The sequence below is a fragment of the Heterodontus francisci genome, chromosome 7 (assembly GCF_036365525.1).
Source record: "Heterodontus francisci isolate sHetFra1 chromosome 7, sHetFra1.hap1, whole genome shotgun sequence".
In the NCBI taxonomy this organism is placed as follows: domain Eukaryota; kingdom Metazoa; phylum Chordata; class Chondrichthyes; order Heterodontiformes; family Heterodontidae; genus Heterodontus; species Heterodontus francisci.
The window spans coordinates 72,302,089-72,319,086 of NC_090377.1; the positions used below are offsets into that span (position 1 = coordinate 72,302,089).

The following is a 16,998-nucleotide window of genomic DNA, read 5'->3' on the forward strand; positions in this document are numbered from 1 at the left end:
TATGTCACATTGTCGATAGTATTTATTCTTCCGCTATCTGAAGACTAGGGAGGACATAAGGGGGTTCATTTCAATTTATTTTATTTTTTTATTTTTATTTAGAGATACAGCACTGAAACAGGCCCTTCGGCCCACCAAGTCTGTGCTGACCAAGAACCACCCATTTTTACTAACCCTACAGTAATCCCATATTCCCTACCACCTACCTACACTCGGGGCAATTTATAATGGCCAATTTACCTATCACCTGCAAGTCTTTGGCGGTGGGGGGAGACCGGAGCACCCGGAGAAAACCCACGCAGTCACAGGGAGAACTTGAAAACTCCTCACAGGCAGCACCCAGAATTGAACCCGGGTCTCTGGAGCTGTGAAGCTGCGGTGCTAACCACTGCGCCGCCCAACTGTTAGCTTGGCTCGATGGTTGCACTCTCATGGCTGATTTACAAGATCATGGGTTCAAGCCCTGTTCCAGCACTTGAGCACATAATCCAGATTAACATTTCAATGCAGTACTTAGGTAGTGCTGTCCTGTTGGAGGTGCTGTCTTTTGGATGAGACTTAAAACCTAGGTACTGGCCACTTGTTCAGAAAAATTTAAAAACTCCACGCTGCTATTGTTGTTTGTGCAAACTTGATATGTATAAAATTCCCCACTGGGTTTGCCTGCATAAAATGACTACATGGAAAAATAATTCAGGGACAGAAACGTGTTTTGGGATGTGTTGAAAAAGGCCAATTAAACGCAAGTGCTTTCTTTTAAGTTAGCAAATTACTAACAAGGATTTTCTGCTCAACCCCTAAACAACACTACTTTACTGGACATCATGCAAAGGAAGGAAAGACTCATGAGAGTGTGGTCCTCAATGGTATGGGCAAGAGTAGTATCTGAAGCCCAAAATTTTTAAACAATGGCATTCGATGTTTATTGTTTTGCTGAAGCTCTAACTTTGTGCACATAAAAATGGGAAATGAACCCGGCCAGGTGTTAGATTTAGATGGAGATGAGCACTTTGGTGATAGTGATCACAATTCGGTTAGGTTTAACTTAGCGATGGGCAGGGACAGGTATATACCGCAGGGCAAGAATTATAGCTGGGGGAAAGGAAATTATGATGCGATTAGGCAAGATTTAGGATGCGTAGGATGGGGAAGGAAACTGCAGGGGATGGGAACAATCGAAATGTGGAGCTTATTCAAGGAGCAGCTACTGCGTGTCCTTGATAAGTATGTACCTGTGAGGCAGGGAGGAAGTTGTCGAGCGAGGGAGCCGTGGTTTACTAAAGAAGTTGAAGCGCTTGTCAAGAGGAAGAAGAAGGCTTATGTTAGGATGAGACGTGAAGGCTCAGTTAGGGCGCTTGAGAGCTACAAGCTAGCCAGGAAGGACCTAAAGGGAGAGCTAAGAAGAGCAAGGAGAGGACACGAGAAGTCATTGGTGGATAGGATCAGGGAAAACCCTAAGGCTTTCTATAGGTATATCAGGAATAAAAGAATGACTAGAGTTAGATTAGGGCCAATCAAGGATAGTAGTGGGAAGTTGTGTGTGGAATCAGAGGAGATAGGGGAAGTGTTAAATGAATATTTTGCGTCAGTATTTACTGTAGAGAAAGAAAATGTTGTTGAGAATACTGAGATTCAGGCTACTAGGCTAGATGGGATTGAGGTTCACAAGGAGGAGGTGCTATCAATTTTGGAAAGTGTGAAAATAGATAAGTCCCCTGGGCCAGATGGGATTTATCCTAGGATTCTCTGGGAAGCTAGGGAGGAGATTGCAGAGCCTTTGTCCTTGATCTTTATGTCGTCATTGTCGACAGGAATAGTGCCGGAAGACTGGAGGATAGCAAATGTTGTCCCCTTGTTCAAGAAGGGGAGTAGAGACAGCCCTGGTAATTATAGACCTGTGAGCCTTACTTCGGTTGTGGGTAAAATGTTGGAAAAGGTTATAAGAGACAGGATTTATAATCATCTTGAAAAGAATAAGTTCATTAGAGATAGTCAGCACGGTTTTGTGACGGGTAGGTCGTGCCTCACAAACCTTATTGAGTTTTTCGAGAAGGTGACCAAACAGGTGGATGAGGGTAAAGCAGTGGATGTGGTGTATATGGATTTCAGTAAGGCGTTTGATAAGGTTCCCCACGGTAGGCTATTGCAGAAAATACGGAAGTATGGGGTTGAAGGTGATTTAGAGCTTTGGATCAGAAATTGGCTAGCTGAAAGAAGACAGAGGGTGGTGGTTGATGGCAAATGTTCATCCTGGAGTTTAGTTACTAGTGGTGTACCGCAAGGATCTGTTTTGGGGCCACTGCTGTTTGTCATTTTTATAAATGACCTGGAAGAGGGTGTAGAAGGGTGGGATAGTAAATTTGCAGATGACACTAAGGTCGGTGGAGTTGTGGATAGTGCCGAAGGATGTTGTAGGGCACAGAGGGACATAGATAGGCTGCAGAGCTGGGCTGAGAGATGGCAAATGGAGTTTAATGCGGAAAAGTGTGAGGTGATTCACTTTGGAAGGAGTAACAGGAATGCAGAGTACTGGGCTAATGGGAAGATTCTTGGTAGTGTAGATGAACAGAGAGATCTTGGTGTCAAGGTGCATAAATCCCTGAAGGTTGCTACCCAGGTTAATAGGGCTGTTAAGAAGGCATATGGTGCGTTAGCTTTTATTAGTAGGGGGATCGAGTTTCGGAGCCACGAGGTCATGCTGCAGCTGTACAAAACTCTGGTGAGACCGCACCTGGAGTATTGCGTGCAGTTCTGGTCACCGCATTATGGGAAGGATGTGGAAGCTATGGAAAGGGTGCAGAGGAGATTTACTAGGATGTTGCCTGGTATGGAGGGAAGGTCTTACGAGGAAAGGCTGAGGGACTTGAGGTTGTTTTCGTTGGAGAGAAGGAGGAGGTGACTTAATAGAGACATATAAGATAATCAGAGGGTTAGATAGGGTGGATAGTGAGCGTCTTTTTCCTCTGATGGTGATGGCAAACACGAGGGGACATAGCTTCAAGTTGAGGGGTGATAGATATAGGACAGATGTCAGAGGTAGTTTCTTTACTCAGAGAGTAGGAAGGGCGTGGAACGCCCTGCCTGCAGCAGTAGTAGATTCGCCAACTTTAAGGGCATTTAAGTGGTCATTGGATAGACATATGGATGAAAGTGGAATAGTGTAGGTCAGATGGTTTCACAGGTCGGCGCAACATCGAGGGCCGAAGGGCCTGTACTGCGCTGTAATGTTCTAATTCTAAAAAAACTGTATAAAACACAAAATTCAAGTCACCAGCAAAGTAACATTGTATTTTTCTGTTTTTTTTTAAAGAGGGGAAGACGACTTGGAAGTCTTCGACTGCACAGTGGGCGGCACAGTGGCTAGCACCGCAGCCTCACAGCTCCAGCGACCCGGGTTCGGTTCTGGGTACTGTCTGTGTGGAGTTTGCAAGTTCTCCCTGTGACTGCGTGGGTTTCCGCCGGGTGCTCCGGTTTCCTCCCACAGCCAAAGACTTGCAGGTTGATCGGTAAATCGGCTATTGTAAATTGCCCCTAGTGTAGGTAGGTGGTAGGAGAATGGTGGGGATGTGGTAGGGATTTGTATAAATGGGTGGTGGTTGGTCAGCACAGACTCGGTGGGCCAAAGGTCCTGTTTCAGTGCTGTATCTCTCTATGTAAAAAGTATCACAATTCAAAAATGATAAAATACACATCAAAAGATGGATCAATATACAACACATTCAACATGAAAAATCACTGCAAACTTGTGTTGTTGCTAATTTCATATGATTAAAAAACAATATTTGTAATGCAATTAGAACAAGCAGGTAGAAGGCAAGAGAATCCTGTGAAGATAAGTGGTTGGCTACAGACATACATTTAATTTGTGGATCAGATCAAATGACTCTCTACCTGGCTGTAGTGCAGGATGATTGGTACTTGCCTGCAAAAACTGTGTAAATTCAGAATAGGAGAGATTCTTTTTCCTGTCAAAGCCGAAGTGTAGCCGAATAAACTCACAATCCCAGTTGAAAGGAATATGGTGGTGAATAATTGTCTGGCTGAAGATCTCTTTGACGTTTTCTAAGAATAATTTTAAAAAGATAAGCGTGTCATAACTAAATTTAAGAACATTGAATAATAATTACATGTATTACTTTATTAAAAATTACAGTATGTTTAAGCAATATTTAATGATGCCAACAAATCTGTGAAAGGCCTTACCACACCAATGACTATTTATAAAAAGAAAAGCTAAATGATAAAATAATTGAATGGTTAAAATCCCCCAAATCAGCAGACACTTTGCCATACTAGATTTACTGCCACGAGATTAGGAAATTACCTCAATAATATTCTTTAACTGTATTTTTTTAAAACAAATTGAATTTTAAAACAAAATTTAGAATTGCATTCCTACAAGAATTTCAATTCAAATTAATAATTAAATCTGAAATAATATGCTGATCTCATTAGTAATGACCATGAAATTACCAGACTGATGGAAAAACACATCTGGTTCATTAACTTCCTTCAGGGGAGGAAACCTGCCACCCTTATCCAGTCTGGCCTACATGTGACTTCAGACCCACAGTACTTTTAATCAACTTCTGAATGGCCTAGAAAGCCACTCAGTTGTATCAAACTGCTCAAGAAAAGCCAGTCAAATAAGGATAAAACTGTACGGACCAGGATCAATCTAGGTACTGGAAACGACAAAGACACATCCTGGCCGGTCGAGCCTCCGAAGTCCTGCTCACTAACATCTTGTGTCAAAATTGGGAGAGCTGTCCCACAGACAAGTCAAGCAATAGCCTGGCACTGGCACACTCACCGAATCAAACCTCACAGCCAATGTCCCAGACTGTCCCACCGGCAGGACAGACCCACCAGAGTTGGCGGCACAGGGGTATACAGTCAAGAGGCAGTGGCCCTGGGAGTCTTCAACATTGACTCTATATCCCATGAGGTCTCAACATCAGGTCAAACACGGACAAGGAAAGCTCCTGCTAATTACGGCCTACCGCCCTCCCTCAGCTGATGAATCAGCACTCCATGTTGAACTCCACTTGGAAGAAGCACTGAGGGTAGCAAGGGCACAAAATGTAATCGAGTCATAGAGCATAGAAACAGGCCCTTCGGCCCACCGCGTTCATGCCGACCATAATGCCTATCTATACTAATCCCATCTGCCTGCATTAATTCCATATCCCTCTATGCCTTGCTCATTCAAGTACCTGTCCAAATGCCTCTTAAATGTCACTACTGTTCCTGCCTCCACCACCTCCTCAGGCAGCACATTCCAGATACCCACTATTCTTTGTGTGAAAAATTTACCCCTTTGATCCCCTTTAAACCTCCTCCCTCTCACCTTAAATCTATGTCCTCTAGGTTTAGTCACCCCTACCACAGGAAACAGACTCTGGCTATCCACCCTATCTATGCCTCTCATAATTTTATATACCTCTATCATGTCCCCTCTCAGCCTCCTTCGCTCCAGGAAAAACAGACCCAGCCTATCCAATCTCTCTTTATAACTCAAGCCCCCAAACCAGGCAACATCCTTGTGAATCTTTTCTGCACCTTCACTAGCTTAATCACATCTTTCCTGTAGTGCGGCGACCAGAACTGCACACAGTATTCCAAATGCGGCCTAACCAACGTCAAGTACAACTGTAACATGACATCCCAACTCTTGTACTCAATGCCTCGGCCAATGAAGGCAAGCATGCCATATGCCTTCTTCACCACCCTGTCTACCTGTGTTGCCACTTTCAGGGAACTATGTACTTGCACCCCAAGGTCTCTCTGCTCAACAACACTCCCCAGGGCCCTGCCATTCACTGTATATGTCCTGCCCTGGTTTAACTTCCCAAAATGCATCACTTCACACTTGTCTGCGTTAAATTCCATTTGCCAATCCCTTGCCCACTTTCCCAGTTGATCTATATCCTGTTGTAACCTTATACAACCTTCTTCGCTGTCCACTATACCACCAATTTTGGTGTCATCTGCAAACTTAGTAATTCATGCTCCTTACATTCACATTTAAGTCATTAATATATATGACAAACAACAGATGGCCCAGCACCGATCCCTGCGGCACACCACTGGTCACCGGCCTCCAATCTGAAAAACAACCCTCCACTACCACCCTCTGCCTCCTATCACCAAGCCAATTTTGTATCCAATTTGCTAGCTCACCCTGGATCCCACGTGTTCGAACCTTCTGGACTAGCCTTGCTAAAGTCCATGTAGACAACGTCCATCGCCCTGCCCTCGTCAATCCTCTTGGTCACCTCAAAAAAACTCAATCAAATTCGTGAGACATGATTTCCCACACACAAAGCCTTGCTGACTATCCTTAATCAGACCATGCCTTTCCAGATGCATATAAATCCTGTCTCTCAGAATCCCTTCCAATAACTTTCCCACCACTGACGTAAGGCTCACTGGCCTGTAGTTCCCTGGCTTATCCCTGCTGCCCTTAAATAATGGCACAACATTAGCTATCCTCCAATCTTCCGGTACCTCACCCGTGGCTAACGATGATACAAAAATCTCTTCCAGGGCCCCAGCAATCTCCTCCCTTGCTTCCCATAGCATCCGAGGATACACCTGGTCAGGCCCTGGGGATTTATCCACCTTAAAGTGCTTCAAAACGTCCAACACCTTTGTAATGTTGATATGCTCCAGGATATCGGTGTTCCCTCCCTTGAACTCACTAGCTTCCATGACCTTCTCCACGGTAAATACAGACGAGAAATATTCATTTAAGACCTCGCCCATTTCCTGTGGCTCCACACAGATTGCCACACTGATCCTTAAGGGGACCTACTCTCTCCCTAGCTACCCTTTTACTCTTAAATATACTTATATTTTAGGATATTTTAGGATTCTCCTTTATCATCTGCCAGGGAAATCTCATGGCCCCTTTTTGCCCTCTTAATTTCCTTCTTAAGTACAGTCCTACATCCCCTATAATCCTCGAGGAACTCGCTCAATCCCAGCTGCCTATACCTGACATATGCCTCCTTCTTTGTCCTGACCAGACCCTCAATATCCCTCGTCAACCAAGGTTCCCTAAACTTGCCTGCCTTGCCCTTCCATCTAACAGGAACATTCCAGCCCTGAACTCTTCCTATCCCACTTTTAAAAGCCTCCCACTTGCCAGACATCCCTTTACCTGTAAACAGCCTCTCCCATTCAACTTTTGAGATGGGGGATTTCAATGTCCATCAACAAGAGTGGTTTGGTAGCAACACTACTAACCGAGTTATGCGAGTCCTGAAGGAAGTGTCTACCAGACTGGGGCAGGTGCTGAGAGAACCAACATGAGGGAAAAACCTGCTTGATCTTGTCCTCACCAATCTACCTGCTGCAGATGCATCTGACCATGACAGTATTGGTAGGAGTGACCATCATACAGTTCTTGTGGAGACAACATCCTGTCTTCACACTGAGGACACTCTCCATCATGTTGTGTGACACTACCACTGTGCTAAATGAGACAGACTCAGAATAGATCTAGCAGCTCAAAACTAGGCATCCATGAGGCCCTTTGGGCCATCAGCAGCAGCAGAATTGTACTCAATCACAATCTGTAACTTAATGGCCAGGCATATTCCTCAATCTACTATTATGAGAAGTGTAGGAGAGCATGCCAGAAAGCACCTGGCATGCCTAAAAATGAGGTGCCAATCTGGTGAAGCTACAACACAGTACTGTATGCATGTTAAACAACAGAAGCAGCATGCTGTGGACAGAGCTAAGCCTTCCCATAACCAACGGATCACATCAAAGATCTGCAGTCCTGCCACATCCATTCAGAATGCTCGTGGACCATTAAACAGGTAACTGGAGGAGGAGGCGGCTCCAAAATCATCCCTATCCTCAATGATGGGGGAATCCAGCACACCACTGCAAAAGACAAGGTTGAAGTACTTGCAATCATCTTCAGCCAGAAGTACTAAATGGATGATTCTTCAAGGTCTCCTCCCAAGGTTCCCATCATCTAAAATGCCAGACTTCAGCCAATTTGATTCACTCCACGTGCTAAAGGCACTGAATACAGCAATAGCAATGGGGCCCTGACTACGCCCCGGCTGTAGTATTGAAATCATGTGCCCCAGAACTAGCCGCGCTTTTAGCTCAGCTTTTCCGGTACAGCCACACCACTGGCATTTTCCCATTCACCGAATGTGGAAAATTGCCCAGGTATGTCCTGTACACAAAAAGCAGGACAAATCCAATCTGGCCAATTCCTGCCCCATCAGCCTACTCTCAATCATCAGTAAAATGATGGAAGGTGTCATCTACAATGCTATCAAGCAGCACTTACTCAGCAACAACCTGCTCACCGATGTTCAGTTTGGGTTCCGCAAGGGCCACTCAGCTCCAAACCTCATTACAGCCTTGGTCCAAACATGGGCAAAAGAGCTGAATTCCAGAGATAAGTTGACGATGACTGCCCTTGACATCAAGGCAGCATTTGACCAAGTATGGCATCAAAGAGCCCTAGCAAAATTGAAGTCAATGGGAATCAAAGGGAAAACTCTCCACTTGTTGGAGTCACACCGAGCACAAAAGATGGTTGTGGTTGTTGGAGGCCAATCATCTCAACCCCAGGACATCGCTGCAGGAGTTCCTCAGGGTAGTGTCTTCAGCTGCTTCATCAATGACCTTCCATCCAATTTAAGGTCAGAAATGGGGATGTTCTCTGCCGATTGCTTAGTGTTCAGTAGTATTCGCAACTCCTCAGATACTGAAGCAGTCTGTACCCACATGCAGCAAGACCTGGACAACCTTCAGGCTTGGACTTATAAGTGGCAATGAACATTCGAGCCACACAAATGCCAGGTAATGACCATCTCAAACAGAAGAGAATCTAACCATATCCCTTGATATTCAACTGCATTATGCTGAATCCCCCACCATCAACATCCTGGTTGGGGGGGGGGGGGGGGGGGGGGGTTACCATTAACCAGAAACTGAACTGGGCCAGCCACATAAATACTGTGGCTACAAGAGCATGTCAGAGGCTGGGAATTCTGTGGTGAGAAACTCAACTCCTGACTCCCTGAAGCCTGTCCACCATCTAGAAGGCACAAGTCGTTGTGACGGAATACTCTCCACTTGCCTGGATGAGTGCAGCTCCAGCAACACTCAAGAAGCTTGAAACCACCCAAGACAAAGCAACTAGCCTGATCGGCACCCCATCCACCACCTTAAACAATCACTCCCTCTAACACCAACACACAGTGGCAGCAGTAGGTACATCCACAAGATGCACTGCAGCAATTCGCCAAGCTTCCCTCAGCAGCACCTTCAAAAACCATGTCCAGTTTAGTTTAGTTTAGTTTAGAGATACAGCACTGAAACAGGCCCTTCGGCCCACCGAGTCTGTGCCGACCATCAACCACCCATTTATACTAATCCTACACTAATCCCATATTCCTACCACATCCCCACCTGTCTCTATATATTTTCCTACCACCTACCTATACTAGGGGCAATTTATAATGGCCAATTAACCTATCAACCTGCAAGTCTTTGGCATGTGGGAGGAAACCGGAGCACCCGGAGGAAACCCACACAGACACAGGGAGAACTTGCAAACTCCGCACAGCCAGAACCCAGAATCGAACCCGGGTCCCTGGAGCTGTGAGGCTGCAGTGCTAACCACTGCGCCACTGTGCCGTCCTCTACCACTTAGAAGGACAAGGGCAGTAGCCGAATGGGAACACCGCCTGCAAGTTCCCCTCCAAGTCACACATAATCCTGACGTAAAACTATATCACCTTTACTTTACCGTTGCTGGGTCAAAAGCCTGGAACTCCCTTCCATACACCACATGGACTGCAGCAGTTCAAAAAGGCAGCTCACCACTACCTCCTCAAGGGAACTAGGGATGGGTAACAAATGGCGACCTTGCTAGCAATGCTCACATTTCTTGAAATTTTAAAAAAGTCACCATGTGTATCAATTACAAATAGCAGCCTATGGCTGCATCAAAAAAAAAGTTAATTGCTTGATAGAGTTAAAGCCAGACGAATAACTGTAGCTCATGACTGCTTCTTTAGAGTTTTGAAACAGCTACTCGAATTTGTGTTTCTTTTACGAACATTGACTCCAAGGAATTCTCCAAATATTTTATTATAGATTTTAGTTCCATAACATTTTGTTTATTTATTCACACAGTTTGCACGATCTACATGAGTGTTCAAGTGATTAGCGATACAAGCATTCTAAAGTACTGATAATAGATGCCTGCAAGTGAATTGTTACTGTGGAAAAAAAAAACTCCGTTTGTATTTTCAGTAATTGAATTTAGTGTTTTGTTTATACAACATCATACAGTGCTTACCAAATGTCACCTCTCCATTGCCATTCTTGTCAAACAGCTGAAAAGCCACAATAAACATGGCATCAGGAGCACAGAGAACAGATTCAAATGCCAGAAATTCTTGAAAGGAGATCAACCTATAATTACAATGCAACAAGTTATCAAAGAAGGCTCAACAGAAATGGTGGCACTTCAAGCAAATTCTGTTCATTTTTTTATTCAAAAATATGCCTTTCACTGAACTGTGCAAGCCGCATGTATTAATTTGGCATTGGCAGGATTACAACATTAGCAATTTTATCAAGCACACAATTACAAGAAATGTCAACTGCAAGTAGTACTCATGCCTCCTATTAGGATTTTTGCAGTGAATGAGTTGATCAGATTACAGCAGAATTTCTGCTCATGTGCAGCCTGATCACCAGTACATGATGCAATAAGCCTACTGGACCCACCATTTCAAGCAGCAGAAAACAGAGTGAAAGGAGGTAGGACTGGTTGGATTACAAATTCCAGAATTTTAAAAAAAAAATGTTTTACAGATATTTTTACAAATGTTAAAAACAAAGTCAGCTGAACATTTGCCCTAAATGTGCATAAAATTACAGTAAATGCCCAATATAAACTGTAGTGCCAGCCCAGTGACAATGTGCTGTGTATGTAGTCAGATTCTCCACAAAAACATATTAATTGCCTCAATTCACTTTTGACTAGACTACAGCACTTGATAAAGAACCTGCCACTACTGAAGGGAAATAAAGCTACGCAGGTTTTTTCGTGCAAAAGCTGAAGCAAGTTAATTTAAATTGAATTTCTCACTCTATTCAGGATATCAAGGAGCACCACTGGGGAGAGGGGAATGAAAAACAGCAAATTTTTTTTATGATTTAGATACCACTACTAGTACTGACCATAGCTCACTTCAGACCATTGCTTATGAATTATCAAATCAGTTCAGTCACTGGATATTCACAAAATTTAACTGACCATGATAAAGCATTTAATGATAAAACTACTCTTCTTCATACATCTATTTTCATCTCCGCTGCCAGTAATTATTTCAAACCTTCTAAAATTACAAATAATTTTTTCCATTTATAGCTTCAAGACAAAACAAGAACTAATTTTCATTTCAATAAGCTACATAATAATCTATCCTGCAACATGGAGAAAACCCTCTTTTAAATAGTCACCTGGCGTACAAAGCTGGGCTGCCTGCTTACGACAAACTGCTGCTGAATCCTAACTCTCAGTACTGGCAGCTTTCACAAACCTTGGTCTTCCTTTCACTCAACACATGCTGATTTTCGATGCCCTGTTGCACTGATATAAAGCATATGTCAGAATTTTGCACTTCAAAACAATAAAACCAAATTACACTTGTACAATAACTTAAGGAAGAGGTGGCCGCATATCATTGATACATGAATGCATTTAATAGCACTGCAATATTTTATCAATATAAATATGACCTACATGGTATGTTCTCCAACAAATTTCTAATTGTTGCTGTGTTTTTGTATTAATACAATGCATTGTGCAGCTCTTCAATTTTGAATTATCTATACCAAATATTGAAAAAGTGTTGAAGGTAGTCAATTGAACAAATACTAAATTGATGGCAAAAATATCTAGCATTCTTCAGATTTTAAAAACTTAGCAGTACTGTACATGAATTATACAAATAGCACTGACAAAGACATTGAGAACTTTCTAGTACCAAACATGCCATATGAAATTATAGCCAAATTTTGAGCAAGAATATATTAATCCCTTTCCATTCCAGTTTAACATTCTACAGCATATTATAAAGAACCTGCCATTGCTAAAAGGAAATCAGTGCTCTGCAGTTTCTTTTCTAACAAATATTGAAAATGCTGGAGATAGTCAATTGAATGAATATTGTGTTGATGGTAAAAATATAGCAATCACACAATATTTAAACAGTGTTACGACCAGGTGAGAAATGTGTCTAGGGATCTTTTGTTGTCTTTATCTGGTCTTATTGGAACAGGGTTTAATTTTAAACACTGTGTTTTGAGCTCTCCCTTTGTGAATCCTTGTTCACAACTTTCCAATTATAAGATAAAGAAATGAGCACAAACAGGCTTTCTCTGGTTTAAAGAAGAAAGATGAAATTTATTAAACCTTAAACTCGAATATGGTTCATGCCTACGGATATACGACACACCCACGCTAGCATGCACACGCGATATAAACATGCGGATAGGGACAGAGAAAAGAAAAGACAAGTAGAACAGTTACGCTTTCTCGAGCTCGATGTAGTCCTTGATTGAAGATATGGTCTTGCATTTCGTTGGGGCACAGTAGTCTTCATAAAACCTTGTTCACGTTGGAAACCTTTCTCCCTGAGTTTCATGTGTTTTCACAAGATTCAGTTCCATGGGAAGAGATGCAGGCAGGCAGGCAGGAGATATTCTCAGTCCATGAGCACACGGCGTTCTCTGCTCCGATTCCTTTGTTGCGAGTTTAAATTTTAAAAAACTCCCAGGTTGCCCAGCAGGTTAGTCATGTGACTAGCTCCTTATATCGAACAGTCTCTTCAAAATCCTTTGTTGGAAGTTCAAATTCTCTGCAACAACCAGTTAGTCATGTGACTAAAATTGGTCTGACCACTCCTGTGTATTGGGGAAACAACTGCTGGATCCCCATTGTTTCAACATTGTCTGGTACTATGCAAATGTCCTTCCAGTCAGGCTTGTAATTTTAAGTTTTTGTTCATGTGGCGAAATAATGTGTGCCTCAGTCTTGGCAGGCGGGGGGTTTGCCTGACAACAGTCAGGAACAAATATGGTTCACTGTAAATGAACATATTAGAATGCATTTACAGTATAGCTTTACAACTTGTAAAGGAGCTTCTGCTTCATATCAACATAAAGTAACAATATAAATCCGGATGGACACGCTTGAGACATTCCCTGGAGAGGGTACCCTCACACGGCTTCATTTTGGCCCTGCATTAACTCCAATAGATTCAAACCAGGTGTACAAAGGCGGCAGAGATCCCTTGATCCTCCCAGACCCATTTTAACCTACCCACAATTAACCAACCTGCTTAGATAGTGCAGACTCTGCTACTCACACTGTCTAATCAGTTAAACTACAGGGAGAGAGCCAGTATGCATGTATGTAAGCATAAAATAGAACCCCTCTCTCTCTCTCTCTCAGGCAATAAAATTGAAACTTCAGCCAGTGTAAACAGGGTACTACCAGGCTGAAACCCAAACTACAGCTGTCAATCTCCAAATATTTGGCCAATTCATCTATCTTGCAATGGGCTTGCAAGGAGCTCAAAAATAAGGTTTTATTAGGCATTAATTGCTGAAATCTGGTCAAGACAATTATACTTGCAAAGCAATAATTATCAAAATTATCGCAGTAGGTAGCTTCTATCATGGGAATTAGGAAATTTGCATCTATACAGTGCCTTTCATGACTTCAGGATACCAAAGTGGTTTACAGTCAATTTTTGAAGTAATTTTTTTTTTAAATGCAGTCACGTTGTAATGTAGGGAAACGTAATTGTCAATTACACACAGTAAAATGCCACAAACTGCAATGAGATACCAATTTTTTTTGAGATATTGGATGAGGGATAAATATTAGTCATGACACGAGGAGAACTACCCTACTCATCTTTGACTAGAGCAATGGAATCTTTTACATCTACCTGAACAAGTAGACAGGGCCTTGATTATGTGTCTCATCCAAAAGACAATGCAACACTCCCTCAGCAATGTCCAGAAATTTCAGCCTAGATTATGTGCTCAAACCCTGCAGTGGGGCTTCAACCCATAATCTTCTAACTTAGGTGAAAGTGTTACTTTTGATTTAAAGTGTTTTTGACCCAGTACTGGTTTATCAAAAAACAAGTATTCTTCATGAAAAAGGTTAAATTATGCTTTGTTGCAATTGCATAATGTTTATTTGTGCAATTTCCCTTTTAAAATATGTTAATGGGGAAGGAAAGTCCAGACAGGAGAATCTCAACTCAAATTACTCCTTTTCTGCAACAGAAAATATACATACCAGAAATATATTTGATGCTTTAGTTTAAAAAAAAACTCCCTCTGGACTTTCCTTCTGCTTTAAATAAAAAAAATGCTATGGCCATACAAACCAGAAAAGCACTGATTCCATCCACAATCTGCTAAGTTGACTGATTTCTGCCAAGGCAGCAGCATGTGGTGCTGAAGTTTACGTCAGCACCCTTTAATTAGAAAGGGGGATATAAACTAGGCTCCCTCTCCTGGTTGCTATCCACCATCCCAAGTAGAAGACACAATTAGACCCAGCTGTGATACAATTCTCCCACTGTCAAACAACTCAACAACCTTCGTTATTACAGCTCATACATAAATAATGGATACTTGGGAGCAGCACCAGAGGTCATGCCAGCATCAACAGCCTTGTATCCAAGCAAGGACCCTATGGTTTTATGCACTGGAGAGAGAAAATAAATGAACAAAAGCAAAACATTAGGGAAATGTCCATCTTGCTGCAAAAAACTATTGACTACAGAATGTAGATGGCCAAACTTATGAATCCGCAAAACAGAATTATGGGTCATGCCTAGTTATAATGAACAAAAACCTGTTGTTTGCAATAGATGCATGTTCACAAAATCTTTACATACTTGGCTGTTCATTAACTTTGCTCCCGTATCCAGGCATAATTACTTCGCTACTGCTTTACTGACACAAAGTATTCACTCTCAATTAAGATCTGAGAATTAGACAAAGCTTAAAAGACTTGCTTACTTTCTATTACTATTGCATTAAACTATAGCGTTATCTTTACATTCAAGAATGAAATTATCAATTAATGACTATCTGGCTTGTCTTTAGTCCATGTTCCCAAGAGTTCATATTAAACTGTGTTTGCTTCAAATGTCATTCATCAATCTAGGAATTGACTGAAAATCTTCTTGAACTACAATTCCTTTGTCCTCATGAACTGCAACAAATCACAGAAAGTTAACATGCAGGTATAGCAAGCAATTATGAAGGCAAATGGTAGCTTAGCCTTTATTGCAAGGGGGTTGGAGTAAAGGAATAAGGAAGTCTTGCTGCAATTATGTGGGGCTTTGCTGAGACCACACTTGGAGTACTGCTTACAATTCTGGTCTCCTGATCTAATGATATGCATGTCTTGGACAGAGTGCAACGAAGGTTCACTAAATTGATTCCTGAAGTAAGAGGGTTGACGTATGAGGTGAGTTTGAGTAGAATAGGCCTGTATTCTCTGGAGTTTAGAAAAATGATAGGTGATCTTATTGATGTGTACAAAACCTTTCAAGGGCTTGACAAAGTGGATGCTGAGAGGCGGTTTCTCCTAGCTGGAGAGTCTGGAACTAGGGATCTCAGGATAAGGCATCAGCCATTTAGGACTGATGTGAGACGAAAATGCTTCACGCAAAGGGTTGTGAATCTTTGGAATTCTCTACCTCAGAGGGGTGTGGATACCCAGCCAATGAGCATTTTCAAGAACAAGAACGACAGATTTTTGGACACTAAGGAAATCAAGGGATTTGAGAATAAGACAGGAAAGTGAAATTGATATAGACGATGTTATTGAATGACAGAGCAGACTCGTGGGGCCATATGGTCTATTTCTGCTCCTAGTTCTTACGTAGCAAATACTTCACTCATTAAATTACATGGCTGTTGAAAGTATTCAAAATAAAATAAGCCAAATCAATATTTTTAAATCCCTAACTTCCCCCGACAGTCATCTTAAGGGTAAAAAATGGATGCTTTGTAATTTGACAGAAAGGCCCTATGTTCCATATAGTCTCATCCCAGACTTTTGACGTTGAGTGAAACTAAATCAAATTGTGCTACTGATTTCTGCCCGACCACAGCAAGGAGACCAGATATTCCATTACTACTTAATAATTTTGCTTAAGTCATATCTCCAAGCATATTTTAATGATCACTAAATATCAAAAGTTTCTTTTCATTAACCCATAGCTAATTGACTGAAAATCTTGGTTAGAATCCACTTCACAATCAATAGATCTCGATTCTCAATGAAAGAACCTTAAACAATATCAGATGTTGTTTTAGAAAAAAGCTACTCTTTAAAATGAGCTGACTTTCATTGTGTGATGAGATTTCTTCCATTTCTTTTGTAAAATATGCTTTAAAGAACCTACAGTTGCATTCTGGACATTGATTAATCTGGAGACTGCTGAACTTCGTGTTTTTTTTTATATAAAGGAAGGTCACCAGAAGGTTTGGATTGAGAATGGAACTGTAAACAGTTACTGGAAGGCAGCTGTTTGCAAATACCCCAGCAGAGGTTGTGCTTGTGAGTCTGAAAGGATGTTTGCAAGGGAATGACAGGTCAAGATTTATAGATGTAACAGGACTTACTGCTGAACACTTTTAGTTTCACTTTGAACTGTTAAAAAAAGCCAGTCGGTGTTTGGCCAAAAACAGAAAGGAGTTACTGTGTGCCTGGCAGAAGACAGCTTATATCTTTCTCTCTTTGAAGAATCCCTGCATCAAGTTTTACTATTTCCTCCTGTCTTTGAAGAAACCTTTACTGCTACATCGCTGCTATAAGACCCAAGAAAATCCTTGTTGCTGCTTCCTGCTGTAAAGCCTGACAGGAGCTTTCTGTACTGCATCTTTTGGAAGCCTACCCAG

The 16,998-nt window shown here is 42.0% G+C and overlaps 1 protein-coding gene across 2 annotated transcripts in view; it reads right to left on the reverse strand.

Moving 5' to 3' along the window:
- LOC137372053 (electrogenic aspartate/glutamate antiporter SLC25A12, mitochondrial-like) overlaps positions 1-16,998 on the reverse strand; it is a 168,510-nt gene that overhangs the window by 130,169 nt on the left and 21,343 nt on the right. For both annotated transcript variants that reach the window (XM_068035406.1, XM_068035405.1), the window contains exons 4-5: positions 10,346-10,461; positions 3,923-4,062 (exon numbers count right to left, since the gene is read on the reverse strand). In XM_068035406.1, coding sequence (XP_067891507.1) covers positions 3,923-4,062; positions 10,346-10,461 — 256 coding nt within the window. The remainder of the gene's footprint in view (positions 1-3,922; positions 4,063-10,345; positions 10,462-16,998) is intronic.